The sequence below is a fragment of the Arvicanthis niloticus genome, chromosome 20, assembly GCF_011762505.2.
Source record: "Arvicanthis niloticus isolate mArvNil1 chromosome 20, mArvNil1.pat.X, whole genome shotgun sequence".
In the NCBI taxonomy this organism is placed as follows: domain Eukaryota; kingdom Metazoa; phylum Chordata; class Mammalia; order Rodentia; family Muridae; genus Arvicanthis; species Arvicanthis niloticus.
In genome coordinates, this window is record NC_047677.1 from 32,961,011 (window position 1) to 32,988,066 (window position 27,056).

Here is a 27,056-nt window from a genome sequence, read left to right on the forward strand (position 1 = left end):
GAAACACCAAAAATGACTTAGTTTAAATAAAAGACGAAACAAATCTATGTGATCGTCAAAACCGAGGTGCTCTTACTGTGCACACGCTACGGGACAGGGGGCATGCGACACAATGGGCAAGTCACATTTTCTGTGTGGGCAAAGCTAAGTCACCACCATGATATAAACATCAATAATAGCTATGGAGGAAATTCCTTATCCGAATAAATAATAACATTACAGCTTTCACAACGTCAGTCTCAGCAGTGATAGGCTCCTCAGCTATTCCTTTCCCCACTTAGAATCTGCCTGCACACCACACGAAGATCTGAGGCCCTAGGCCGGAAGTCAGTGAAGACTCAAACAACGACCTCTCCTCCACAAGGACAGGTTCAAAGCACCTGAAAATGACGAGTTCTCCTTTTCAATTTATTGTCATCCCAAAGAACTGCTTTATTATCTATTTTTAATATAATATGCTAATCAGATGCTTGTTGCAATAACAATAATTCTACTAATGTTAGGTTACACTCTTAATTTATAAAGTAAAGGAATTTGATTTACAGAAACAAGGCTATATCGTTTTTAAGCCACCCACCACAAACACACACTTTCTCCATGAGTATTTAAAAATAAACTATTCATATACTTGACATATATATAGTGTATATAATATATATGTATGTATATACTTACGGACAACATTAATCTTGTTTTAGGAAGAATGTCAGCACAAATATACTCTAGAGACCTGATGGTGTTGCTCAATTTAAGGAAAAATATAAAAAATCCTTCTGGAAGAAAATTTTAAACCAGGAAATTTTTGAAAGTTTTTCTTTCTTTCTTTTTTTTTTTTTTCAAATGGGAAAATGCCACTTGGGGAGGGCAATGCCACAGGCCATATTCCACATGCATTCTTTTTCATCTGAAATTACAGTAGAATGCACCGCACAATGAACAACCCAGACATGTGCCTGACAGGAAGGAGAGTGTACACCAGCCATAGAAGCAACAGGCGGCAAAGTGAGCTTCCGGGTGGAAACGGAAGTTAGCAAAGAGCATGCTCATAAGAAACCAGTAGCATGCCGGTGGTACTTCCAGAGAAGCAGGTGATGGTAGAATATTGGGCGTTCCGGCAGCATAGCCAGGATGGCCATGGTACCCTGAATATGCCCTCCTCTAGCAATCAAGCACTTGGGCGCCAAATTAAAGACGCTGCGGACCCCAAGGGTTTTTAGCAGCTATCTCTACAGAGGCTGATAGACAGCTCTTGAGGGTACAGCGTGCTTAGCTGAAGAAGGCAGGAGGGGTGCGCCCTGAATAAATATGCTTTGAAGGACCCGGATGTGACTCAATCAACTCTAAAAGCCACCTGGCAAAGAGAACCGAGGTCTAACTGAAGGCAGCCTGTAACCCACCCGGAGATTAAAGTCTTGATTAACCAGAATACTCAAGGGTAAGAAACCTTTACCATAGTGACTTTCAAATGCATCAAAGGGAGTCTACTCAGAAACAAACAACAAAAGCCTTTTATTTCACTGTTCTCAATAAGAGCTTTACACTCCCAGCTGGGGTGTGGTGGCACACACTGTACTTCCAGCACTCAGGAGGCAGAGGCAGGAGAATTGCTGCAGGTTCAAAGCTAGCCTGGTGTATATATGAAGCTCCAAGCCAGCCAGGGCTATATAGCATAGCAAGAACACCAAAAATAATATTTTTTCTTTAAAGTAGAAGAACTTCACAGTCATATTCCTTGCCTCATAATTCAGAGAGCAGTGGACACCAGAGTCTGGCATCTTGTGCAGCCCACATACTAAATGAGGACCGGGTAGACGAACCCCTGGTGCCAGGTCTGTGGGAGACTGGCCAATGATTTAAGAAGTAACAGGTTCGTGTTTACCAGAACTATACAATGTGAGTGCTTCAAGTTTTACTTTATTATTATTTTTTATTTGTTGTAATTCCCCTTGCACCTAAAGGAGGTCAAAATAAAATCTTGGCTTACTGAGACCCTCTGTGTTAAATTCTGGTTAATCAGAGTGACCCTGTGTGTTGTGTTCCCTGTGTTCCTGCTATGTCTTCCTACGGCCACACGTCTAAAAGGACAGCGCTGTTGGCCCCTGGAACACCATTCCATAAGCCCCGTTGTGATACTTTGGAGCTGCCCAAGCGTTAGATGATATTCACGATTGCTGTAGGCTTCTTTTTAGCCATTTTGGGCCTGAAGTTCCCTTTCCGGCTCAGGCCCAGGTGCTCCCCTTTCTTGGCTGGTCTGAAGAATTCTCTCGGAGACTCAGCCTGTTCGTGAATGGCCTTGGCGGGCTGCATCCCTGCTCGATCATCCTTGGCTTTCTTCAGGTAGCTTCTCCCTTTCAGATGGAAATGAGTCCTCAGCTCAGAATGATTGCACACAGAAGGCTGGTGCCCTCGGCTTCTAGATGGGTCGGAAAGAGGAACACAGAGAGAGAACGAACGAGAGGCTTGTTAAAAGGAAAACAACTAACTACTACTGTCCACCACGGCGACCAAGCTCCCACAGAGATAGTCACGGATAGTAGAACTTCAATTCACAACAGTTTCTGAGACTGTTTAATGCTAAATCTAAGAGAGAGATTACTAGCGCTACTACTACAGGCACAGAAAAAAAATATATCAGCGTTTCCAGGATGATGTGCGTGGATGCAGGATGAACCCAACTCTTAACTCTTTTAGGTGACCACCAGGAGAGTCAGCAAAAGATGTTGTGTCGCGCCCCGCTTGTCCAGCAAGGAAGACGCGACAAACCGGATCCTTCTCAACAGCCTTTATTGGAAGCGCTCTTTTAGACTTCTTGGGAGAGACTGCTCAAATGCCCAGAACGGGCTGCTTATATACCCCCAGCCCTGGGCGTGGCAAAGCACATGGAGGTGTCCAATTGGTCAATTTGCAATGACTCATTAGCATGCTCATTAGCATACCCCACCCCGAGAGGGGGTGATTGGTCAGGTTCGTGGTACCCTAGTGGTACCTCATTTGCATGCCCCGTTCGGGAGGGGCTGGAGCCAAATTGAACTATGCATGCGCAGGCCTCTGGTAGTTCCTACCAGAGCCTAGGCAGGCGCCATCTTGGATCGCCGCCTCAGAGCGGCTGGCGTGCACAAATGTGCGCCCTTGGCCCCGTTGTTTTAGTCAGCTGCGTCAACTCTGCGGTGCCGTTTTATTCAGCCGCATAAGGTTGGCGGCCTACAATGTTGTGTATATACTTTAAAGTATGTGAAGTATAAATAGTACATAAAGACCAATAATAATACTATATATTATATATGTAATATATAAACTTATATACTGAATATAATATATAGTATATAATGTATAATATAATAAATATATATGTGAGATATAAACATATATATTCATATATAAATCACACTTATAGACATATATTAGTATACTATATATCATATGTATATGTGTAATATATAAATATATACTATATATTATATATGTGTGTGAGATATGACAATATATATATACATATATAAAACACATACACACATATATATTATATATTAGTAGGAAAAATTACAGTAGATAATACCCTAGGACCATCACCCCAGGATTGCTATAGTACCCCTCACAGATCAGCTGCTATTTAAAAGTGGCACCAGCAAGCAGGTAAATATTCACATAAGCCTTGAAAAAAATCCATGCATTGATATCTTATCAAACACAATAGGCTTAAAAATCCACTTATAGATAGCTCATCAAACACAATAAGAAGACACACAACGTAAACATTATCCGATGGCTCATGTTTAAGAGAGGCATACGTACAGGCATCTGGGCTTCCTGTTCGATGAGATGTCTGTGAGCTGATGGGAAATAAACAGGAGAAAGCATTAGTTTACCAGACCGAGGCTAGATGTGCCCCATGTAGTCATATGTGTGGGATGGTGGGTGAGGGGAAAAGACAGGCTGAGTGGAGTATTCAGTATGGGAGTACATTTACCCTAGAAAGCACACAGAGCAGCTAGAGAAAGACACTGGGCATATTACTCTATTAATCTCCAAGCTGTTACGTCAAGACCGAGTCTCTCACTGAACGTGGAGCTAACTGTTAGGCTAGTAAGTCCCAGGGATTATCTACCAGTCTCCTGCCATGCTGGCGGGGGCAGGGTGGGGCATGGGGATGGTGCACACAGCCATGCATCACTTTTTACATTGGTCCTGAGGATCTGAACTCAGGTCTTCAAGTTTGCACAGAGATCACTTTACCCACTGATTAATCTCTCCAGCTCCTGGACATAGTTTTACAACTCTATCTTGTTTAAAAATACTACATTCTCATTAAGGAGGTCTGTAAGCAGTCAGTGGCGTTACCTAGGGAGACATTCATTGCGTCAGAGAACGAGAGTGTCCCAGATCAGCTTATGCACTGAGTATCTCTGGACACCTGGTCTCAGTTTCCCAAGAAGCTTGTATCGGAATATCTCAAAATTTAAAAAAATAAAAAAATAAAAAAGCTTCCCAATAAGTCAGGGTTGGGAAAAAAAAAACCTGGCACAATGTATCATTATTCCTCAGGACTTGGCTGTATTTGCAATTGATTTAGTACAGCTGTAGCTAGTCACAGGGTACCAACTAAGAGGAAATGAGCATCCAACGTTATTTCCTAAATATATCATTTCTAAAATGAGACCATATGAAGACCAAGCCCACAAGCATTCCCAAGACCATCTACCATCGAAATGATGTCCGTGCAATAAAATATCTGCCAGTACGTTGTGGCGGGGTTCAGAGTACATTCATTGGGAATGTAAATTGATGATTATCATATCGAGATCTAGATGTCATCTTTCCACTTACAGGGGAAGCCTAGGGTATTGCCAGCCGTAGGTTCCCACCCTCCCTCGAGCAGCTCTGAGTAGGATGGTGTCATGTCACATCATTAAGGAGATTCAGAAAATGAACAGTGAAGAAAATATCAAGGAATTGCCTCCTTGGAATTTGGACCAGGGGATTATGATGTGCTTAGTATCCCTGGAGGATTGGGTCTCACATTGTCTCAGGACACCAAGAGCCATGAATACACAAGTCCCTTATACACAGTGCTGCAGTATTTGAGCATAACCTGCAATCCCCACCCCCCAATACACCTACAAGGTGCATCGAACCTTTTGACACTGCCACATGATGCTGTCATCTACAAAGTTCACGTTAGCAGACTCAAGTTATACAAATCATCCACACGCAAAACCCCAAAAGTGTTTAAATTAGTTTATAATTCACAGAGATAATTCATTCACAGAGATACTCAGCTACAATCTGGCCATGAACAGGGCACACCTGCAAGCCTAAGTCATCATTAGATTGTTTACAATACCTAATAAGGTGCAAAGGATGCATAAGTAACTGTTATAACATCATTTAAAAATAATGGAGTTGGTTGGGCAGTGGTGGTTCATGCCTTTAATCCCAGCGCCCAAGAGGCAGAGGCAGGCAGATCTCTGTGAGGTTGAGGTCAGCCTGGTCTATAGAGTTCCAGAACAACCAGAGCTACACCAAAAGACACTGTCTCAAAAATCATTGTCATTATCATCATAGTCATCATCTTAGGACTGGAGAGAAGAGACCCCTGGAATCATAGCAGAAGAAGGGTAGAAAGATGGTAAGAGCCCAAGGAAAAAGGAGTTGGTTGTGAGACTGTGTCTCTTAGAAATGTCAGAGAGGCTATACTCATGAAATCAACATGGCTGCCTAAACATGACCTGAACCACTATGACACAGACATGCTAACACAGAAGGGGGAAACAATCACAGAACCTCAATCCTAGACAAAGAACTATGGGCAACTGGGTAATGCTGAAAGAAGGAAGAGTATGTCGATTGTCTGCCTGTCTTAGTTAGGGTTTTACTGCTGTGAACAGACACCGTGACCAAGGCAACTCTTATAAAGGACAACATTTAATTGGAGCTGGCTTACAGGTTCAGAGGTTCATTCCATTATCATCAAGGTGGGAGCATGGCAGCATCCAGGCAGGCATGGTGCAGGAGGAGCTGAGAGTTCTACATCTTCATCTGAAGGCTGCTAGCAGAAGACTGGCTTCCAGGCAGCTAGGACAAAGGGTCTTAAAGTCCATGTCCACAGTGGTACACCTACTCTAACAAGGCCACACCTCCTAATAGTGCCACTTCCTGGGTCAAGCATATTGACTCAGGTTGACTGGGTCAACCACCACACTATCCAATACCAAGTGATCAGTCCTGAATTCATCACATACAGCAACCATCATACAGACTGAGTGAGCAAGTGATACATCTGTATTTAATATAAACTTATAAACTTACATATATATGTTACATATATATTTTATATTATATATACACATATGTCATATATACATATGTATGTGTATATATATACATATATATGCGTGTGTGTGTATACACACACACACATATGGCACCATGGTTTTGAGAGGAAGACATGGAAGGAGCTGGAGAGAAAATGAAAATGGGGAGATGCTATAATTACATTATAATTTTTTAAAGGGGCACTCACTGCTCTTCCAGAAGACTCTGGTAGTTCTTGGTACCACATGCTGGTTAATAGCCATCTCTGCTTCCAGTTCCGGGGGATCCATTGCACACATATATCCATGCACACACATAGTCATACACATAAAAATAATAACAACGTTGGAGTGGTGGCACACTCCTTCCATCCCACCCAGTATCTGGGGACAGACTGGCTTCTGTAGGTTTGTAGCTAGACTGGCCTACATAGTGCCTTCCAGGCCATCCAGAGACGGTGATGATGATGATGATGATGATGACTACAACAATAATATTTATTATTTATTACTTATTCAGTTATTTTCTCCAAATACTTTTAATGTGCAGGTGGCTGGGCCCATCGTGATTAGGCTGGACGCCTATAGGCTTCTATGTTACAGGCATGCTGTTTTGGGCTGCCACAGGTCTGGCAGAACTGGCCACCTACCTCGTCTCCTCAACTTAGTGGCCCTCCAGCAGAGCCCAATGGCCTTTTCAGCTCTACTCCAAGGTGCATCCTCAGCAATCCCCTCTCCTCCTCTGCTCCTCCCTCCCAGACAAATAGCCTCTGACTGTCTCTCCATCTGATACCCTTCCACCCGAGAAGCCTTCCCACAGTTTCCCTGCGCACTGGGAATAGACCTAAACCCCTCTTGCAGTCTACAGCTCTCTGGCGTCGCCTCCTGCTACACAACCACACCAAGCTTGTTCCTTCTATCCGTGCCACACTGTCCTTGCCTAGAACATCCTGCTTCTGACTTTCCACAGACCTGTTATCCAGGGTAAAGTAAAGGTCTAGGGATCTTCCAGTCCATCACCCCAAAGCAGCTCCCCACCCTGAACACCTCAAACATACATGGTCTTCCTCCATCTTTGTAGTAGTCACCATCCAAGATACAAGAACGCCATTACTGATTTGCTGGCTGTCCCTCCGCACAAGAGGAAAAGGACCTTGTTTGACTTTCTCATGGCATCAGAGCTTCATTCAGCAGTGTGTTCTCAATAAATACGTGTTAAGTGAATGACTGCTTGTCCTCAGTTAGCAGCCAGGAGGCAACGAATGCAGTACTGAGAACAAGATTATCCAGGCTGCTTCACGAGTGTCTATCTGAGTGGATCTGAGCATGACTTTTTTTTTTCCTTTCTCTTTTGGCAGATGGGATATTAGGTCACTTTGTGTCTAATTTGACAGTGTTTTTTTTTTTTTCAGAGCACAAAGCTAAAATATCTGAGTAAGCATCCTATATTTTTAGAAGTCAGCCAGGTGGAAGAAAAAGAACACAAATGCTCAAGGGGATGCAGGCAAAGATGCAGAATGCCAAGCGTTGTTTCAGAAAAGGTAACAAAAGGTGAGGAGAGGAAAAGCATGTCCAGAAGGACCCAGTACTAAGTCACCTTCTGGAAGAGGCAGCCCAATTAGCCACGTGAGGACTGCCCTTTCTCGAGGAAAGGGAAAGGGAGCCGAGGATCGTCATCAGTGTGCAGCCTCCAAGGAGAGAGTGAACAGGGCTGGAGTGTGAGAGAGATGGAATGATTTTCCTCATCACTCTGGAGGAGGGACATGAGGGTGCTGGCAGGAAGAGATGAGACACGGGAGAGCCCCTGGGGAAGCATGTCTGCCTGTCCTGTGTGGTACTAGGTAACTATTCTGGGTGAGTCCAAAAGCCCGGCTAAGATGGGCACTCTGCAACACACTACACTGGGCCAAACAGCTGGGTCAAAGTTCTTCTTGCTAAAAGCAGTTAAGCTATTCTGTCTCTATATTGGCAGAGAGTGTGGGAAAGCAGACATAGCTCTCTGATTATATCGAAGACATGGCTGCTTATTTTATAGATGGGTGCATATAAGTGCAATGAGAGTGAGGGGAAGGGAGAGAGGGAAAGGGGTGAGAAGGGAATGAGAGAGGGGGTAAGGAGAAAGAGGGAGCACTCACGCTCCCACTGTAGAGTCTGCAGACTTTCCATCTTGACCCAAGGAAGAGTTGGGAAAGATACAGAGAAAGAGGATAAGCTACCAATACGTGTGCCTAATCCCTTTGGAAATCACGCTGTACTCAGTCCGTCCAACGCCAGAGCTCCAATCTCCATCAATTACCGCCTGATCGTGCCAGTCACTCAGCTCTCATATCTAAATTGCTCATTACAATCTCAACTGCACTGGGCATCATTTGGATTAGCCAGTGCTTCCTTCGGTTGAGCCAGCTGGCTGAAGGCAGATCATGTGACGACGGAGCCAGAAAAGAGACAAACATAAATATTTAATTTCTTACCAGGGTGAAGGAATTTGTGTACCTTGTACACAAACACACACACACATATATATGTATATATATATACATATATATGTATATGTATATATATATTATACACACACACATATATATATTGTGCAGTACATATTTGTGAGTGTGTGTGTATATCATGTGAATATGCACATGTTTACATGTGTATATATCTATGTGAGTATACATACATTGATATGTTTTGTAAAATGTGGTATGATGTGGTGGGAGAGGGTACCTTAGCGGGCCCATACTGAGTCATTCCCCCACCCCAGGTACAATCCATATGACAGAATTAGTATAAAACAGTTTATTTGGGGACATGGGAAGGGGGGAGGCTTGAGAAGGGACTAGAAGCAGAGACAGAGAAGGACAGTGTGTGTGTGTGTGTGTGTGTGTGTGTGTGTGTGTGTGTGTATCAGAGAGAGAGAGAGAGAGAGAGAGAGAGAGAGCATGAGAGCAAACAGTCCTTTTATAGCAAGCCAGGCTTGTACCTGGCTGTTGCTAGGTAACTGTTGGGCAGAGCCAAAAAGAATCACTAACATACACTGTCTGTGCACACATAGTTCCATGTGTATATCTGACCAGAAGAGATGGGATGCTATTCAACATTTGATTACAAGATTAAATACCTGTGAGATCGTTATTGCTATGACTCTTCAAAGATCAACGTTCAAGCTGGGAAAAAATGCTGAGCAGAGGGCATAAAAACAGAGATACAAAGAGGGGCCATGTCTGGCTTCCTTCCTGCCTGCCTTCTACTGTTCTCTATTCTAAGACCCCGATGTCGATGTCGGCAGAGTGCAGAGTTTCACACATGGCTGTGTTTGGGTGACTTATCCACCTACACACCAAAAAGGTTAATACTGCCTTACAGCCTCAGGACTCAGAGACTCCAGTCACAGGGGAGCTGACAATGCAGAAAGCTAAAGGAGTGTCCGAGAGCACTGGGAGCACTCACTTCATTTCCCGGAGGAGTAGCAGATCCACAAAGGCTCAGCTCGGCAAGAAGCAAGTGAAGAGGGTACTAGAGCCAAGCCTTTTCACATCATGTCTGTGCTCCATGACCTCAGGCCGAAACCCTTCCCCGTGGGATGGGATAAGGCAAGAAGGTGGCCAGAGAGGACTCAGAGTGTCCCTCCAGCCACTGCTAGCCAAGAGAGGACATTCCAGAACTAGCTAAGATAGGACATTCTTGGGGTCTTCTGAGAAGGAAACAGAGGACTCAGCTTGGTGTGATGGTTTGAATATGTTTGGGCCAGGGAATGACACTATTAGGAGATTATGGCACTGTTGGAGAAGGTGTGTCACTGGGCATGGGCTTTAATATCCTAGTCCTAGCTGTCTGGAAGCCAGTATTGTGCTAGCAGCCTTAAGATGAAGGTATAGAACTCTCAGCTCCTCTTACACCATGCCAACCTGGATGCTGCCATGTTCCTGCCTTGATAATGGACTGAACCTCTGAACCTGTAGCCAGCCCCAACTAAATATTCTTTTTTAAGAGTTGCTTTGGTCACAGTATCTGTTCACAGCAGTAAAACACTAACTAAGACACTTGGGGGTGATAGCTCTGCCTCAGGAGGACACGAAGTACTCAGGTACCTCCCTGGAAGAGATAGGGCATACCAGCAGGTCTGGAGGATAGTGCTGAAACCACACATACAGACTTGTCTCCTTAGTTAATCTACTTTTGACCCAGAGAGCAGAGGTAAAATCTGGGTTTATTTATTTTATTTTGTTTTGTTTTGTTTTGTTTTATTTTATATTTATCTCTCCATTCCTCTAAGGTTGAACTGTATAGCAGGCAGATCTGACCATCCACGCACCCTACCTAAAGACTGATTAGACATCCTTCAGAAGCCAGGGAGTCTTGATGAAGCAAGCTACTTAAGAAGATCCTGGATCACTAAACACAGCCAGGGGGCTTCATCTAGGCTGGTGGCAGGCTTAAGTCCCGGAAGCTCCTGTGTGAAATAGTAACCAAAACCTATCACCTGCCGTGGGTTCTATTTGAATATCCCCTCAAAGAAAGTTTCACAGTGAGCACTGTGGGAGAGTGTTTCCCTCTGCTGTAAGGAAGGCTGAGTGTATATGTCCATGGTTGGCTCTTGCTTTCTTGAAATGACAATCCTTAGAATAGAATATCATGTTGAAGACCTTCAAGCCTGGGTACCTTCTGGCCTTCATGAAAACTAAGGGTGGAATGCAGATATTTCCGACTTTGTCCTTTCACAAGTAGAGAAAAAAATTATGTCTACCAATTCAACTTGGAATGGGGGTCAAAAAAGAGCAGGTAAGCGTGTACCTCGGACTCAGCTTCCTCCCTGCAGCCATGGTCAGAGAGAGACATGGTCTGGCTAGGGACATCGAATGACACCTAGGAAGCCTGTGAGTCACACACCTCCCTTGTCTTCTGTCCTAGCTCTGTCTAGATTCATTCTGACTGTATCCAGGGGGCCTTAGGGTGGTGCCTGGCTATCTGGGGACTCACCACGTGCTCGCTAGTGTCATGGCTGAAACCGGAAGCCTGCTGGCTTTGATAGTATTCCAATTGCTTCTCCGCCAATTCCACCCGTTGCAGCAGGTTCTCAATAAAGTCCCGGAGCCTCGCTTTTCCCTGGACCTCCTTCTCTGCCGCTGCTTCCAGGAAATGGTTGAAGGTGACGACTTCTCTGCAAGGACAAGACACAGAGTGACACGGGGAGTCATTCACTGAGCACATGGTGAGTCCCCAGCCAGGCAGCCAGCCAGCCACTCAACATCCTGACAGCCATGGCTGTAACGGCTGTAACGAGAGAGGGGTGTGACTGCATGCTGAAGGAGGGAGACGGTCACGGTAGAAGGTAAACAAACGAGTTCTGTCAGGAGTTAACACCACTGAAACTAGGTACAAGGCGACAAAGTGACCACTGTTGGTGGGGTGGCTAGATTTCGGAAAGCAAACTCAAGATCAACCACTTAGATGGAGACACCTGGAGGAAGTCCTGAAGACGAAGCCATGGAGACACCTGGGAATCGTAAACTAGGTACTCTAGAGACATGCAGATGGGTCTGAGCCCGTGCGAGGATGTGTGCATAGACAAGGAGGTGGGAGGTTCCTAGGTCACCATGAAGATCCCAGATGTATGGAAAATGACATGAGAAACGACTGAGAACCACTGAGAGCCATATCTTTATCTCCTTACGGAATGGTAGGGGGGTTCTGGGTAGGGAAATCTGAAGGTTAGAGCTGAGTCTGTAGCTCAGTTCAGTTGGTAGACTGCTATCTCAGCATTCGAGAGGCCTTAGGTTTGATTCCCCAGAACCATATACAATTGAGCATGGTGGCGCCTGCCTGTTATATACTTGGGAGATGGAGGATTTGAAGTTCAAGGTTATCCTCGGCTACCTAGTAAGTTCAGGGCCAGCCTGGACTACATGAGACTCTGCCTCAAAACTGGAACAACAAAATGCAGGAAGCTAACCACGTTGTATTTATAACATCTCTAGTAATTATACTCTAGACCATGAAACCTTTGTTCAAGGTACCCAACAGAACAATGGATCTCCATATAAGAGAACGAAATATTCGAACTGTATCCCACACATATAGGAAATTACCAGCTGTTGTTAAGGTTTGGCCTGGTATCATCAGCTGTTGTCTGCAAAGGAGATTCAAACACCCCTTAGCCATCTCATTGGATTTCTGTGTGACCCCATACTTCTTTCATCTAATTTCCCCCCAAACAAGCTGGCTATTAAAAGTATCCCTGGAGGGGGGTGAGAGCAGGTTCAGTGGGTAAGAGAGCTTGCAGCATGAGCCTGCGACTTGAGTTTAGTCTCCACAACCAACAAAAATAGGAGACTACCAGCTTCCGAAAGCTGTTCTTCAACCTCCACACCACCGCCCACAATCACCCACACAGGCAACAATAACGAATAAAAATTTTATAAGTAAACTGTATGTGTGAAACTTTTAAAAAAAAAATCAATGTTCCTTTTCTCACTAAACTGTTTTGAGGGAGACGGTTTTCATAAAATCTGTGGTTTGGGCTAACAGAGCATTTTGTGTGGCGGCTAAGGCACACATTATACACAGTAGATCCTGAAATATCCAACGTCAAGGCTTATGACTAAGAGGGAGAAGAACGTGACACAATCTCCCAGGACAGTGAAACTCGTTCTCGGCTATAATTTCGGTTCTTGTCCTGCTGAGTCAGAGCACTGTGCGAAGCTCTCAAAGGCCAGACGCAAAACTAAGGACCAATCTTAGTGAAACTCAGCCAGGGTGTGGGGGGAATAAATCTCTTTAACGACTCCTAAGTCACTTCCTGTCCCATTTTTATCACTTATTTTTGTTTTAAGAAGAAGAGTAAAATAGTATTAAATCCAAGATCTTATGGAAAACATGCCTATTAAAAGTAACATTTGACTCTAAAAGGAGGGGAATGCCAGTTACAGTGTAAGAAATTGACATTGAAGCTTCATCACTATGCAGAGCGATCTGCAGTCCCGAGACACTGATTCATCCCCAGGACTCAAAGGCAGTTTGAAATCAACACAGCCAAAAAAAAAAAAAAAAAAAAGGCACAGAGGAAAAAGCCCTTTCTATGCAGCCAAAACTTTAGTGAAAAAGAAAAACTATTTGCTTATTCATCCGCTTACTCGTTTATAGGATGGCCATAAATTCTGCAAGTTGAATAACATTATTTTTATTTATTACTGTATTTATTTATTTACTGCATGTGTGTACGTGTGTGTATGCATGTATGTACATGTGCATTCTCACAAACATGCATCTACATGCCACACTGCATATGTGAAGGTCAGAAGACAACTCATGGGACCGAGTTCTCTCTTCCTACCACATGGATTCTGGGGTTTCAGACTCAGGTCTCCAGGCTTGATAACAAATACCCTTAACTTGCTGAGCCCTCTCATCAACCCCTGGATCACCTCTTCCGAGATGAGTTAAAGGCAGCTAACCTTGGGGAAAAATCAAAATGCACTGTCATGTGATCAGCGCGCCTAGAAGCAAATTTAGACAGTGAGAGGTACAGGGAGGAGGTGGTTCAGGGGATACAAACAGCTTGGTGTGGTGGCCTCCAGGTTATAATCCCAGCACTGTGGAGGTGGAGACAAACGGATCCATAGGGACCACTGGCATCCTAGCCTATCTGTAAGCCCAAGACCAGTGAAAGACTATCTCCAAAAACAAGGTGGATAGCACCTGAGGAACTACATCCAAGGTTGACTTCTAGATTTCACACGTAGACACACACATGTGCATGCACACACAGAGAGAGACACATACTACACACACATCACACACACTGTGCACACATGAACACACAAGAGACACCACACACACATGCACACACACACTCATGCGCATATACACACCACACATACATACACACACATATCACACACAAGCACTTGGACACACAGACACCACACACGCTACACACGCATGGACACACACAGTGTGAGTGAACAAACTGACAGAAGTGAACATTAATATGCCATGTGTGATGTTCACAACTTGCATGCATCCGTTAAACATTACTAAGGAGAGACAACATATGGCCCCTATCACCTATTCCAGCTTGCTATCAAAGGCCATTTCTTATCTTTCTGACTTCCTGCATTCCAGCACCCAGCCAGATTCATACCTGTGACAAGCTAATCTCTCATCGAGAACCTCTTCCTAGTCCCCTGTCTTAATGCAGTCTGTAACCTCAGGGTCTCACTGCAGAAACCATTCCCACACCCCCAATTGTAGTGACACAGGGTTGTGTACTCCCACAGAACCCTTTAAAACCCTGTCAGGGCATATGCCACACGAGACCAGTTATGTGACATACCCATTTCATCATAAAATCATTGAGTCCGGGGAGCATATTAGTTACTGGCCTTGCTGTGGCCAAAGATGCTACGAAAGCATCTTTAACAAAGGAAACCTTTATTTCAGGCTCACAGTCCCAGAGGGTGACCTCCCTGATTGAGGAACTCACCGAGTCAGGAGCTTGAAGCAGCCGGTCCGTGGCACCAGTTTAGGAAGCAGAGAGGGATGCAGGCTGGTACCCAGTTTAGTTTTTCCTTTTTCTTTAGCCCAGGACCCCACCCCATAGAATGCTGCTGCCCAGGATGCAGATGGATCTTTCCACTCAACTACCCTAATGGAGATAATCCCTCACGGATGTACTGGGAGATTTGTTTCCATAGTAACATTTAAATCCCATTGAGTTGACCGTCAAGATTAACCACTGGGGCCACTGTGTGTAGTCCACAGGAGTCCAGCAGATAATGGGGCCCTAACAAATTCTTAATGAAGTACAAATGTACAACCAGCGTTCTAGCTGCGCATCCCAAGAAACAGAAAAAACCCTTTGCTTTCTTTTGCTCCTTTTCAGGTCAGCATAAGCCAAAGAATAAGCCACTGACACCCCTTTCAGGAGTAGGGTGGGATCTAAAATGGATTCCTGTCTCCCACTCTTAAAAATCAGACTGGCTTCAATTCCTGAGGGGAGACTCAATCGAGTTATTTAATTTTATTTTATATTATTTATATCTTAATTTTATTTTATATTACTGATTTATGAACCTGTTCAGGAGTATATGAAATGATAAAAAAAATACCTCCAGCTAAAAATAGTCTAACTATTGATCACACAGATGCTCTGTAATGTCAGCCATGAGGCAAACCGAAGAGCAAGGATCACTCCAGGCACCGAGAGCCTAGTTGCAAGCTTGGGGGCCAGAGTATGGTCCCCTGCTCCCCAGGGAGCCACCCAAAACACTGGCTTCTTTCTGGTTTTGTGGCCCCTTCCCTCTCCTTTCTCTTTTGGCTTTTCGAATAAACAAGTATGCTCTTTATTAAGGATTTTTCAACCAAGAGTACACATGGAGGGACCCATGGCTTCACCTGAATATATATAGCAGAGGATGGCCTTGTCAGGCATCAATGGGAGAAGAGGCTCTTGGTCCTGTGAAGGATCAATGCCCCAGTGTAGGGGAATTCAAGAACGGGGAGGCAGGAGTGGGTGGGTGGGTGGGGAAACACCCTCATAGAGGCAGGGGAGAGCGGGATGGGATAGGAGGTCTCTGGGGAAGAGGAACCGGGAAAGGGGATAACATTTGAAATGTAAATAAAGAAAATACCCAAACATATAAATAAATAAATAAATAAATAAATAAATAAATAAATAAATAAATAGAAAGAAAGGAAGAAAGAAAGAAAGAAAGAAAGAAAGAAAAAAAGAGTTTTTCTTGAAGGGGTGGCAGATTTGGGGAGATATCTCAGTAGGTAACATGCCTGCTGCAAGCATGAGAAACTGAGCTCAGATCCCCTAAACCCACATAAAAGCTGCCACCCCAATGCTGAGGTGGAAAGCAGAGACAGATGAATCCTTTGAGCTCCTTGGCCAGACAACCTAGCTGACTTGATAAGCTCCAGGTTCAGTGAGAGACCTTGTCTTAAAAGATAAGGTAAAGGACAGTAAAGGAAGATTCCCAACATCAACCTCTGCCCCACCCCCTCCACAATTGCACACGCCCACGGAAGTGTGTATACGTCACAGACAGAAAGATCTTTCTAAAAAATTTCCCTAGTCAGAAACTCAAATTGATTTGTTGATTCTAAAGCAGATTTATACTCCACTCTAAATTACTCAGGTAGGATAAGAAATGAGGAGAAAACTGGAGAGGAAAAATTACCGCGATTTCTAAATTTTTTCCACACTATCCCAAAGAAAATGTGTTCAAAATCCTGTTGATTTAGTATGAGTCTGTATGTCCGAACACGACAGAGATCATTTATAGAAATGAACTGAGGGCTGGAGAGAGGACTCAGGTAGAGCACTGGTTGGTCTTGCAGAGGACCTGGGTTCAGTTCCCAATACCCACATAGTGGCTCACAACCATCTATAATTCCAGTTCCACTGGGAGTCCCTCTCTTCTGGCCTCCACGGACACTGTGCCCACACGGTGCAGAAGCACATATACACACAAACACTCACACACATAAATTAAAAGCGAACCAATCTTAGAGATGAGCTAAGAGTGTGGGAACCACAGACCTCTCTCTGACCCCACAATCTCTGCCTCTCATGGAATGTCTTTTGGCCACCTTCCTTGGTGAGGATCAGCAGAGGTGTGTGTGTGTGTGTGTGTGTGTGTGTGTGTGTGTGTGTGTGTGTGAGAGAGAGAGAGAGAGAGAGAGAGAGAGAGAGAGAGAGAGAGAGAGAGAGAGAGATGCACACATGACTATGTGCATGGGGGCTAAAGGCTGATGTTTGATGTTCTGCTCCGTTACCCTCCACCTTATCCCCAACAGGGTCTCTCACTGAACCTGCAACCAGCCAGCAAGCCATACAAGCACTAAGTTTCCAGTCCTATGTATAACCACAGTCAGCTTTTCATGTGGGTTCCTGGGGATCTGAATGTGGTCCTTGGGCTTGTATCACAAATGTTCTGATCCTGAGCCATCTTCCCAGCCCCAAGCTTGCTTGTATAAGGTCCACATCCCGCAGCTAAATGGAGGTTGCTGGCCCTCCTAGAGCCTTTCATCACACCGTAGGGATCTGTTTCCTGTCGTTTATTTTCTGGTTGATAGGCTCCCTGAAAGCAGGAACTTCACCTTGCTTACCACTATAGGACCAAGCCTGACATTCATCAGGTTCTCTGGAAGTATCCATCTCCTGCTGGGAACACAGCAAATGCTCGAGAAAAGAAAGATAGAACCTTTACCTACTTTAGCTTACAAACCACAAACTAAGAATCATTGATGGAATCCGAGGCCCCTCACCTCTCTCCTAGGCTGACAGCGGCATATGCCCCCGTCTGACTGGGCGAGGACATCTAGAGAGCTAATTTGAAAGCTCTGAGCTAGATATTTTAGAAGCTTAGCGTCACGACCCTGCAACGATGCTACCAGGTTCCTGTTTCCAACACCTCCACTGCCAGCTGACATTCTCTTTAATCACATCAGAAAAATAAATGATGTCACCATAGCAGCCAGCTCAAAATAGCTGAGAAGCAAACTATTCCAAAATGGGCCATGCTTGAGATTACATAAGTCCCGATGCTTGGGGTAAATCTCGCATCATCAGAAGTCTAGCAAGGACACAGTGAACCTCAGCAAGGAAACCACATAGCTTTGTTGCAGGATCTGCTTCTAGGCAAGGCACTCCCTGGCTCTCAGACTTTTTTTAGCTGAAAAAAACTGTGTCCCCCTGAAAGGGATAGGGTGCCTTCCAGTTCCCAAATCACCAACTGCAGGGAGCACTTAAGACCTCTCTGGCTTTCAGTGAATCTGCCCACTGCTTCCCACAGCAAAACACCATGCCTCTTTCTCCCCTTCTTATGTATGACCTCTCTAGGTGGAAGGGTCTAATCCTTAATGTCTTATTAACTTGAAATTGTGGCCTCTACTCAGGCACTCGCTGAAATAGCCAAGCATGGTGGTGCACACCTGAAATCTCAGCATGACTCTACCCACCAGAGCCCTTAATAAAAAATATACAAGGTGTGGGGGGGGGTTAGGGGCTAGGGAGACATCTCAGTAAACTGCTCTCGCCTTGCAAACATATGAACTTGAATCTGATCCCGCAAACTCACTTTTTAAAAACGATGGGTATGGCGGTGCTTGCTTATAATTAGGGGAAGAAGAATCTTTGAGGCTCACTGACCAGTCGGCCAAGCCTCTTTGGCAAGTTCCAAACCAGTAAGGGATATCTTCAAAGCAGTACCCGAAGAACAAGAGTATTGTTTTACACACACAGCATACCACACACACACACACAACACATTCCACATACCACACCACACACACCACACACACCATACATATAACACATATAGCACACACCACACCACTCACACAGACCACAGACCACAGACACACACCACACACACACCATACACATAACACACACCACATACACATACTGCACACACAGACCACGCAGACCACAGACACACACACATACCACTTATGCCACACATTCAGCATACATACAGACACACACACACACACACACACACGCGCGCGCACATACACATACCCCACAGTATATGTAACCAATGTCTGACCCTGTGTATGCACAGAGTATGCTTACAGATACATCTTATGCTTTCTGCATTTACACCTTGGCGGAAAATAAGGATTTTATGCTCTCCAGACATGCCCACCCCCACACTGGGAACATCGAAGACAGCCCAGAAGTATGCTCCAATCTTATTGGCTGAAGGTGTGTGAGAGACATAGTGTTACTTTCTTACCAAGATACTAACTGAGGGACTATCTAATGCCATCGTTCTGGCTAGGGATCCGTTACTGCAAGGTGGCCTGGGTTGATTTACTAGATTAGGCACAGTGTTGCTGTATAGCATCCCTTCTGCTTGTCAATAAATAAAGGCATCTCTCTCGTCAGAGCACTGAAAGTCACAATGACTTTGTGAAGATGATGAGCAAATTCTTCTTTCAGATTTGCACAGCAAAGCTTATAGATAACCTACCAAGGGGACCCAAGACAACGGCCCAAACGATAACCAATCCAAAGCACCTTCTCTGCAAAGGACTGCGTAACTGCTAATTAGCTAACCTGAGCTAATGCAGCCTGGAGATGACTCCAGGGCTTTGGTTGGTTGGTTTAGTTTTGAGTTTGCTGCGCTATTGAGATTGGGTCTTATTCTGGAATCAAGCCTGCCTGGAACTCAGTATAAAGCTCAATATTCTAGTTTCCTTTCTGTTGCTCTGACAAAATACTCTGACCAAAAGCAATGCAGGGAAGGAACAGGCTTATTCCATTTACAATTCTAGGTCAAAGTCCATCACTGAGGGAAATCAAGGTAGAACTTGAGAAAGAATGTTGAAGACTGGCCTGATTACTATTCCACACAGTGTTACCTCCAAACATGGACCTCAATTCACTGCCAAAAAAGGGATGGTGTCAGGAACCATGGAGAAGGATGCTGGGTGGCGGGCAGGTTTATGCTCAGCTATCCTTATAGAGTTCGGGTCTACTTACCTAAGGAATGGTGCCGCCCACAGTGGGCTAGGCCTTCATACATCAATCAACAATCAAAAAAATCACCCAGACACCCAGACATGTCTACAGGCAATCACTCAAATAAGACTCCCTTCCCAAATAATTCTAGGCTGTTGACAGTTAAGCAGGGCACCCAGATTGGCCTTGACTTTTCAGAGGCAATCTCTGGCCTTTGCCATCCAAGTACTATGATATTAGGGATATATCACCATGTCCAACTGTCCCTGGAGCCATTAATTTCAGTTTCAATGAAAGGCACTCCCCCCCCCCCCCCGCATTTGCTTTGCTTATGTGTTTCTTTGATTTGACCAGATCTGCTCTCTCTGGGTTTTAAAGTTTACTCAAATTTAAATGAATCTCAAATGGGACAGTAACAACCTCTATTCATTCAGAAATGAACATTTAGTCTTGACCATAGAGCTTGAAGAGCTCACAATGGGATATTTATTAGGAATGATCTGGAAATTTCTTTGGCTGAGAGGGGTCTTTCCTATCAGAAATGCCACATCTCTAGGAGGTACAGTCCTCTGAAAAAAAAAGGTGACATGAGAAGGAACCCAGCCAGGCAAGCTCAATCAAACCAACTTAATTGGGATACACAGACATGGCTGACGGACAGCTGTCTCTGCTCCCATGCAGATGGCAGAGTGGGGGGTAAGGGTAGGGGACAGGCTCTGCAGATACTGAGGGATAGAGGGCACTGTCTTGGTCTTTGTTATACTCAGACCAAGAGACCCACTGTCCTTCCTGGGAACAAGACCCTTTCAGTTCCAAGTCATGTATAGAGAATGTGTTTATTTAAGGCTTGAACACAGAAATTGCCAGGATGACCTCGAACGGAGGCTGAGAAAAATAACGTCCTTATATTTGAAAGTTTAAGGCAAATTTTTATTCCAAGTGGGTTTATTTTTAATTTTAAACTAAATACTCCTCCCCCCCCCCCGCCAACCCCTGTCATCCCCAACGTGACATATTCAAAACACCAATGATAGCCAGACTGTAGCTCACCAGTCATGTGCATGCTTAAAAAACACAGGTCTCTGGCATAAACTCCAGACAATGAATACACAAATGTCAGCTTATAACTCACACAAATGTGAACAAAGATGTAATAAGATGTTAGCTGAAGCTGGGAACAGGATACTTAATTCTAGGAAAATAGTACATTCCATGCGTTATTGGTTAAAACAAACACAATATAACCATAGCAAGGTTACTGGTACCATGTACCGGTCCACAGGAATGGCAGAATTTTGTTTACTGTACAAAAGACGCCAGAGAAGCATGGCACTGTGAACGTATACACAGCTGTAAGGTCAAAGGGCATAGCTATGTGTCAGGATTCCATTAGAGGAACATTAAGAGTGTGTACTTCCATTACAACGATTGTGTGAACACAAGCCAGGTCTGGAAGGAGATTTATAAAATGACACAGTGCTTTCTCCTGAGGGTGACGTGGGTAGGCTTGGAAAGGAGAGAGAACTCAGATCTCTCTATCTGGTGGGATGTTTTGTTCCACAAGCCTCTGTGGAGGTGGCAACTCTGGATGAACAAAAACTATCACTGTCATTCCACAGATGAACCACATGTTCTTATTAAATAACACTGAGAACTTGAGAATCTCAAGAAGCCTGGGCTAGCTTTCAGTTCCCAGTGGATCTGAGGATGATTATGAATTCCTGATCGTCCTGCCTTCCCTTCCACACTGCCAGTATAGGACTACAGCTGTACATCATAATGGAGTTTTTGGGGACTGGCAACCAAACTTAAGATTTTGTGAGTGCTAGGCAAGCACTCTACCAAGTGAATACATTCCCAGCCATTAATCCAGCCTTTTAAGTACTAAATCACCAATTGAGTCCACCATGTTAAATAACACAACAATAACAGCCATCTGACCACACAAACTCCCTTCTCTCAGGAACCATTCCGCGGTCTATGCAGCCGCTACCCCTAAGCCCATACCCGGTATTATTTGTACTATGAGCAAATTATGAAATATTTTTTTAAAAAGAAATAAATGCATTAATTCACATCCTGTTTAATTTACTGCTATTAAATCAAACAAAAATATCAGGAAGTTAGTCTAGGTGTTTCCCTACTCTCATGACATTCCCCTCGGTCATCTCACAGCATCACAGGGTAGGTCATCTGGGTCTCCGCTGTGGCCCCTACCAGGAAGCACCAGAGAACAAAGCACCGCAACAAAAATGATATATTCATTAGAGAGCACTTTCTTAAGAACGAAGAAAGCCAGTAGCGTCGATGCTTAATCTTGATAGTCAACCAGATGGGATTTAGAATCGCCAGGAAACACACTTCATGCTCTATCTATGAAGCTATTTCCAGAAAGTTTCAGCTGAGCTCCTGTCCTGGTTTCATTCCTTCTGCTGTGATTTTTCAAAAGCAGCTCAAAGGTGAGAAGACTTATTTAGACCACAATCCAGTTCATAGCCCATCATATCGAGAAAGTCGCAACAGTGGGAACTTGAAGCAGCAAGTCATACCCATAATCAAGAGCAGAAAGAAAATGGATACATGCACATGTAGCTTACTTGTGTTCAGCACACACACACACACACACACACACACACACACACACACCTGCACCCTCCCTGCAACAAACACACACAGTACAGTCTCTGATGCCCTGCCTAGGGAGTAGAGCCACCCACAGTGGGCAAGGTTCTCCCACCTCAATTCATGTAATTAAGACAATCCCCAACAGACATGTCCACCAGCCAACCTCATTGAGATTCTCTTGTCCAGATGATTTTAAACTGTAGCCAGCTGTCAATTAAAATTAATCACGGTCAGTAAAACAAACTATGAGTGACACAATCTCATAGGCTAGGGTCCAGGACTGAATAAAAAGGAGAAAACAAGCCAAGCATCAGCATTCCTTGTCTCTGCTTCCTGACTATAGATACAATGTAACCAGCTGTGCTGCCTCGTATTCTTGCCACCGGGACTTTCCTGCCACGATGTACTATGCCCTCTAACTGTGAGCCAAAATAAACTTTCCTTCTTTATACTGGTTTCAAGGGGCATTTTGTCAGCAGCAGTGTATGAAGTAACTAACACAGTAGCAGATTCAAAGTCATCCTAACTACGTAATTTTAAAAAGAAAATGTCTAGTGTGCCTAAAACGTATCTCGGCATCTTTTAAATGGGAATGTAAATATTTAGCAGTAGCAAATAACCGTCTCTTTAGTATGTAGTTTCTCTGGATGTTTTAGTTACTATAATTAAGAAAGGAAAGTATCACAGGCACACAAGCGAAAAGCATATTCTTGAACCATATCTTATACTAGAACGGGTCATCATCTCCTGTTCTTGACTATATAATCTACACACACTGGTGGAATATTTCTCCCAGCATATCATCCTGCCTTCCTATTCACATACATTTACCCACCGTGGGCAGGTTTATGTGTTATCACGTTCTCCAAGATCACCCATGGAACAGTTTCCAAGGGAACCAGGAGTTAAAAATTAATTAAATTAATACTGTTGCTTCAGCCACCATGTCCAAAGAAGATGGATAATACCAAAGCGTCCTGCCTTCTGGTACTTGTGGACCAGCGAGGAAGGCAGCCAAGACATGTGCAGGGGTGCTCAACAAACCTCGCTGAACATCTGCTTGTAACTTGGGGAGGGGAGGGGTCGCCCAAGGAGGGGTGAGCAGCCAATTTCAGCAGCACTTACTCCTCTTTCCTCAGGAGCTCCTCCTCAGATTCCGTCAGGCGCTGCTTCAGCACCGCGATCATTTCCACAGCCACGTCGACCTGTTTGTTCAGGGCGCGTTCTCGCCTCTGAACTTCTTGCTTCTTCTGAGTCAGCTGCACAAAGGCCGCCCGGACTTCCAACAGTTCGGCGGTTTTCTGGGCCAACTCTTTGGTGAGTTTGTCGATTCTCTTCTCGATGGTCCTGTCCACGGCCTCTACCATGCGATTGAACTTTTCCCGGACGTGAGCCTCGAAAGCAGCTTTGGTATCTTGGGTGGGGAGTCCAGGGCTGGACCGGGGAGCATCCAGAGAGTCAGCCCGAATGTCCACGGCCGTGTAGGTCTGCACATAGGACACGGGCCTCTCTGCCACCACCTCAAAGGGTTTCGTGTCCTTGGAGTGCCCGTGGGAGATGCTATATAAGTTAACATAGCTCGGCTTCTGCTTGGTCACCTTCGCGTGGCCCCGAAGCAGTTTTCCCTGCTTCGGGAGGTCTGAGGACCTGAGTAGCTCTGTGTCCTTGAGAGATGGCAGGAGGCTGCATTTTGTCAGGAGGGTCCGCTCCTCGTAGCTATGACTGAATTCCAGATGGGCCCTCAAGGACGACAAGCTTCTAAATCTGGTATGGTCTCCACACCTCGGGCAGCGGAATGGCAGGCACACAGCAACATTCTCCAGCGAGTCCTGCCAACGGTACCGGCTTTCCTCAAAAGTGGTCTGTTGCATCACTCTGAAAGTCCTGGGAGGGGGAGAAGAGCCCAGTTTACAAGTCTGTCAAAAGCTATTGAACTGACACTGACTGACAATGACGGCTGCCTTTAGGTGGGGTTGTTTGTTTGTTTGTTTGTTTTACCAGCAAAGCAATGGGTTTCACTGAGACAGTTTCAAGCTTACTTTGTTCTACAGGATCTCCTCCCCAGCGCTCTCTGACATTTCTCTGTCTGCTTTCCTCCCTTCCCAATACACACCTCCATTTTCAAGTCACATGTATTCCATTACCCTTCCCTTTCTTTCCTTAAGAGACCCATTTATCCTGCTTTCTTTTTTCATGCCCTATATCACCCAACCAAATGAGCACACATGCACGCGAGTGCACACACACACACACACACACACACACACACACACACACACACACCTATACAGAAGTTAAATTCTAAGATCACTGTTTGAGGGGAAGCATAATACTTGTCTACTGAGTCTCACTTATTTCATTTAACACAGTGCCCAGTTCCATTCATTGTCCTGCAAATACCACACTTTTATTTTTTTAACATCTGAATAAAATTCCATTCTATATTTGCACCGTATTTTCTTTATCCATGTTTATGCAGATGTGGGGGGAGGCATCTAGGCTGGCCCGAATGCTTAGCTACTGTGAACAGTGCAACAATAAATATAGATGAGAAAGTATCTATATAATAGAATAGAGAGTCCTTTGGGGATATGCCCAAGAGTGGTATAGCTGGGTCATATGATATTTCTATTTTCAGTCTCCTGGAAAAACCTCCGGGCTAATTTCCATAGTGACTACATCAGCTCTGTCTTCTTGGTTTGAAGCAACTATTGCATATATAGTATTTAATGTGGATTTTTATGTTGAAATTAAACCTAACCTCCCTATGCCAAATGCAGCTACATCTACTCTCTTCTGCATTGTCGATGCTTCTGCTGCATGGTATTGCTGAGGGGTGGGATACAGATGCTAGGGCCTGCATTTCTAGTCCAGCTCCAGCCTAGCTTAGCAAAGGCAGCTAACGCTCTTATGCAGATGAAAAGCTAGAGCAAGGAGGTAAAATAATAAGCCCTGGAGAGGAAGAAGAGTGGTTCAGAGACAGAACTCAAGTTTCTTGCCCTCCTGAATTTGGCAGGCTACATGGACATAGGTCACACGTGAATGTAAAACATGAGGAGACTCACATGACTTGTGAGTCAATTCGAAATCTCTTCTCAAGTCTGGGAAAGATGGATCAAACTAAGCACATTAGCTTTAAACACACTATGAGCTGACAATTTTCAACCAAATTTTATTTTTTTAAAAAAGAAATGCCATTCCATATTTACTCTGAAAGTGACAGTGTGTGTGTGTGTGTGTGTGTGTGTGTGTGTGTGTGTGTGTAGGCCTGGGGATAACTTGTGTGGATAGGTTCCCTCCTTCAATCATGTATATCCTAGGGATTGAACTCGGGTCATCAAGTCTTGGTGACACACGTTTGCTTGTGTCATCTTTGTCTGTTCATGACGTTAATATTTTTTAGTTACTAGTATGATGACATAAATCAAAGCGTTAACATAACAATAACGCTCTTTTGAAATTTGGAAAACCGACGTGTCGGCTATCATTTGACATAAACAGGGCCGTGGCCAAGATCCTACACTAATAGAATGTTCTGGATGGATCCGCCTTGCCTCTGATGCTGTTTTTTGCGTGACAACTTCTAGAGTGTTGGAACCAGGCGGGCATCAGCATAACTCCTCCATAAACAGGAAGTTCTTGTTGCCTCTGCATCTTTATCCCCTTTGCCCTAGCAACAGATGACTCTTACAACCCAATTTTGCAAGGGTCCTGGTACCTATTTCCTCCAAGAACGGTAACAAGGGGCACTGGTCCCACAGGGAAGGAGCCCGGATCTTAGGGTGCATCTTAGGGTGAAGCGTCTGTGTTACACCCTTATCTTCCTCCAGAAGCTGAGATAGAAATGGTACCTGGTCCGTTGGGCGGGCACATTTTCCAGGTTACTAAAGTCTCTGGACCCCAGCAAAAGGAAACCTTTCTGTGCTGTGCTGGGTTGTTCAAAAGGATGCAAACCCTAGCCCAGCCTAGGGCTGAAAATGTTGGCAAGAAGGTGCAGGGGTAGGAAGAGAGGATTCTAGAGCGACAGTGAGAAGCGGGGGTGATGTTTGGATGGGGGAGACGAGCTATACCACTCAACCCCAGCGGCTTTCACCCGCCCAGCGGAAACCTGGGGCACAGGTTAGCAAAAAGGGTTTCGATTTCCTGTGTAGAGCTGGGCAGGCTGGGAAGCACCTGCTGGAGGGGTCCCCGCTTTCTTAGCCCCCGCTCCCGCTGGTGACTGCGTGGATTCGTGCTCACGCGAGTTCGTGCAAGTAGCTGTGGGGAAGCCAATGGTCCCGACTCCCCGCCACGCTGCGCATCCGGGACCACCTCCCCGCGTGTCCGTGGAGCAGGGGACGCGGGCGCACGGCTCCAGTCGAGCCCACTTACCCGACTTGTTGCTGCCGCTGCAGCCGCCGGTGCTGATGTTGCGGGAGCCGCGCTAGCGGTTTTCAGCAGAGCCGTAAATCAGGCTGAGCCGGGTCGGCTCCCACGCGGGACGAGCGGCGACCGGGGCGGAGCGTGGGGCGGGCGGGACACGGGGGCGGCGCCCGGGGACAAGAGACTGGTGCTCCGGCCCCGGGCAGCCACCCCTGGGTCCACCCCATCTGGGCCCCTCTAGCGGGAGATCATGGGCCTTTCCCTTCAATCCAGCTCAGGATTCC

General features: G+C 45.1%; 1 protein-coding gene across 1 annotated transcript; it reads right to left on the bottom strand.

The window, feature by feature from the left end:
- Positions 1 to 394: 394 nt before the first annotated feature.
- On the bottom strand, positions 395 to 27,056 carry Znf365 (zinc finger protein 365). The gene is made up of 5 exons (XM_034524283.2): positions 26,782 to 27,056; positions 23,536 to 24,294; positions 11,286 to 11,466; positions 3,793 to 3,830; positions 395 to 2,413 (listed from the first exon to the last, which is right to left on the bottom strand). The coding sequence occupies exons 2-5, from the start codon at positions 24,279 to 24,281 to the stop codon at positions 2,152 to 2,154; spliced, it is 1,227 nt and encodes a 408-aa protein (XP_034380174.1). The 5' UTR covers positions 24,282 to 24,294; positions 26,782 to 27,056; the 3' UTR covers positions 395 to 2,151.

What these genes read in the sequence shown, in the direction of transcription:
- Znf365 (XM_034524283.2), bottom strand. Translation starts at nt 24,281, where the DNA reads ATGCAACAGACCACTTTTGAGGAAAGCCGGTACCGTTGGCAGGACTCG. An exon ending in ATGACACTAGCGAGCACGTG is followed by an intron (nt 3,831 to 11,285) that starts GTGAGTCCCCAG and finishes ATTTCCCATCAG; the next exon opens with CTCACAGACATCTCATCGAA. An exon ending in AACAGGAAGCCCAGATGCCT is followed by an intron (nt 2,414 to 3,792) that starts GTACGTATGCCT and finishes CGACCCATCTAG; the next exon opens with AAGCCGAGGGCACCAGCCTT.